This window comes from Belonocnema kinseyi, chromosome 2, assembly GCF_010883055.1.
Source record: "Belonocnema kinseyi isolate 2016_QV_RU_SX_M_011 chromosome 2, B_treatae_v1, whole genome shotgun sequence".
Classification (NCBI taxonomy): domain Eukaryota; kingdom Metazoa; phylum Arthropoda; class Insecta; order Hymenoptera; family Cynipidae; genus Belonocnema; species Belonocnema kinseyi.
The window spans coordinates 13,366,000-13,367,560 of record NC_046658.1 but is presented as its reverse complement, the minus strand read 5'-3'; the positions used below and the strand labels follow the sequence as shown (position 1 = coordinate 13,367,560).

Below are 1,561 nucleotides of genomic sequence, written 5' to 3'. Positions count from 1 at the left end.
GGTAGGGTAAAAGATATTTGAGTCGGGCTGAAGAAACCGAAAGGTTACTTCTTAAAGAACTCACCAAAAACATCAAGATCAAATTTCACATTTTTAAAATTCTGATTCCACGTTAAAATTGCCATTAGAAACTCACGCAGTAATCGCAATACTTTTTGTTGCAGCGTTAAAAACTTTAAAAATTAAAATACCTGTCATTTACATGGGCCGAAGGCGGCTTCAAGATTGTTTGTGCAAAAGTGAAAAAATCAGAGAAGGGTGAGGCCATTAAATACTTCTATTTAAAAGGCATAACACCACGTCAAATTAAAGAAAAAATATATTCCACACTAAAATACTCTTCTCCATCATATTTGACGTTTAAACAGTGGGTTTCTGAAATTAAGAAAGGTCGCACAAACACTTTTGACGAACCACGTTCAGCACGCTTCTTTGAGGTCGCAATTCTCGAAATGATCAAAAAAATTCATAAAATGGTGATAGAGAATCGTAGATTAAAGCTAAGTGAGATAGCTAAGGCTACTAAGATTTTAACGGAGCGTGTACGCAATATTTTACATGAATATTTGGGCATGGAGAAGCACTGTGCTAGATGGGTGCCACGTTCACTAATAGTCGATCAAAAATTGACTCAGGAAACTGTTTCGTTGCGATGGCTGATATCAACGAATTGAAGTTGGAATTGTTTCTCCGTTCACCATATTCACCAGATTTAATCTCCAGCGACTATCTTCGGTTCCCCAACCTTAAAAAATGGCTCGGAGGTAAAAAAGTGCAGATCAACGAGGAAGTCATCGATGCTGTAAATGAATATTTTGAAGGACTTGGCGAATCGGTCTATCAAAATGGCATCACTGCATTAGAGCACCGTTATGAGAAATTTTTCAGCCTTGAGAGTGAGTATGTTGAAAAATAAAGTAAAAAAAACGATAAAAGTTATTTTTTCTTATCAGAGCGGAAACTTTTCACACCAGCCTCGTACATATGAAAATAAAGGGTCCAAACCCTGATACATAAATATAATAAGCCGTTTGCAATTTTAAGAAAGAAAAATGTGTACACAAAAGAATCTAAATTCTGCATACTTTTATTTTTTCTGTTTAAAATGCAAGAAATTCAATATCTTCACAAAATAAAATAAAAGAGAATTCAATTCCTAAAGGAAAACTATAAAAAAGATTTTAAAAAATGTTAGTCTAATTTAAGAGCCTATGAAAGCGGGAAAGATTATGAGCTCGAAATGTGGGACCGAAATACTGCACAATGTTAGAAAATTTTGAACGAATGAAATAAAAATGAAATAATATAAATATAAATATGTATATATAAATAAGAATGAAATAATAATACGAATAAAAATTAAAATTGCAAATCTTCGTATTAACAAATACAAACCCAGTAAAACCTGTCTGAAACTTTTACTTTGCTCATGATAATTCAGTGACGAAGATGAGCACTCCGCCATTTTTATGACTGCACGAGATAAAGCTTGTAAACTTAAAAAAAAAATTACAATTCAAAATATCACAATTTATAAATTTCAACAACAAAATTCCGATGA

At 32.6% G+C, this 1,561-nt stretch overlaps 1 protein-coding gene across 1 annotated transcript; it reads left to right on the top strand.

Moving 5' to 3' along the window:
• The first annotated feature begins 592 nt into the window (after positions 1-592).
• LOC117182541 lies at positions 593-916 on the top strand. Its single transcript, XM_033375635.1, has one exon. It carries the CDS (start codon positions 593-595, stop codon positions 914-916), a length of 324 nt encoding a protein of 107 aa, XP_033231526.1.
• Positions 917-1,561: the final 645 nt, after the last annotated feature.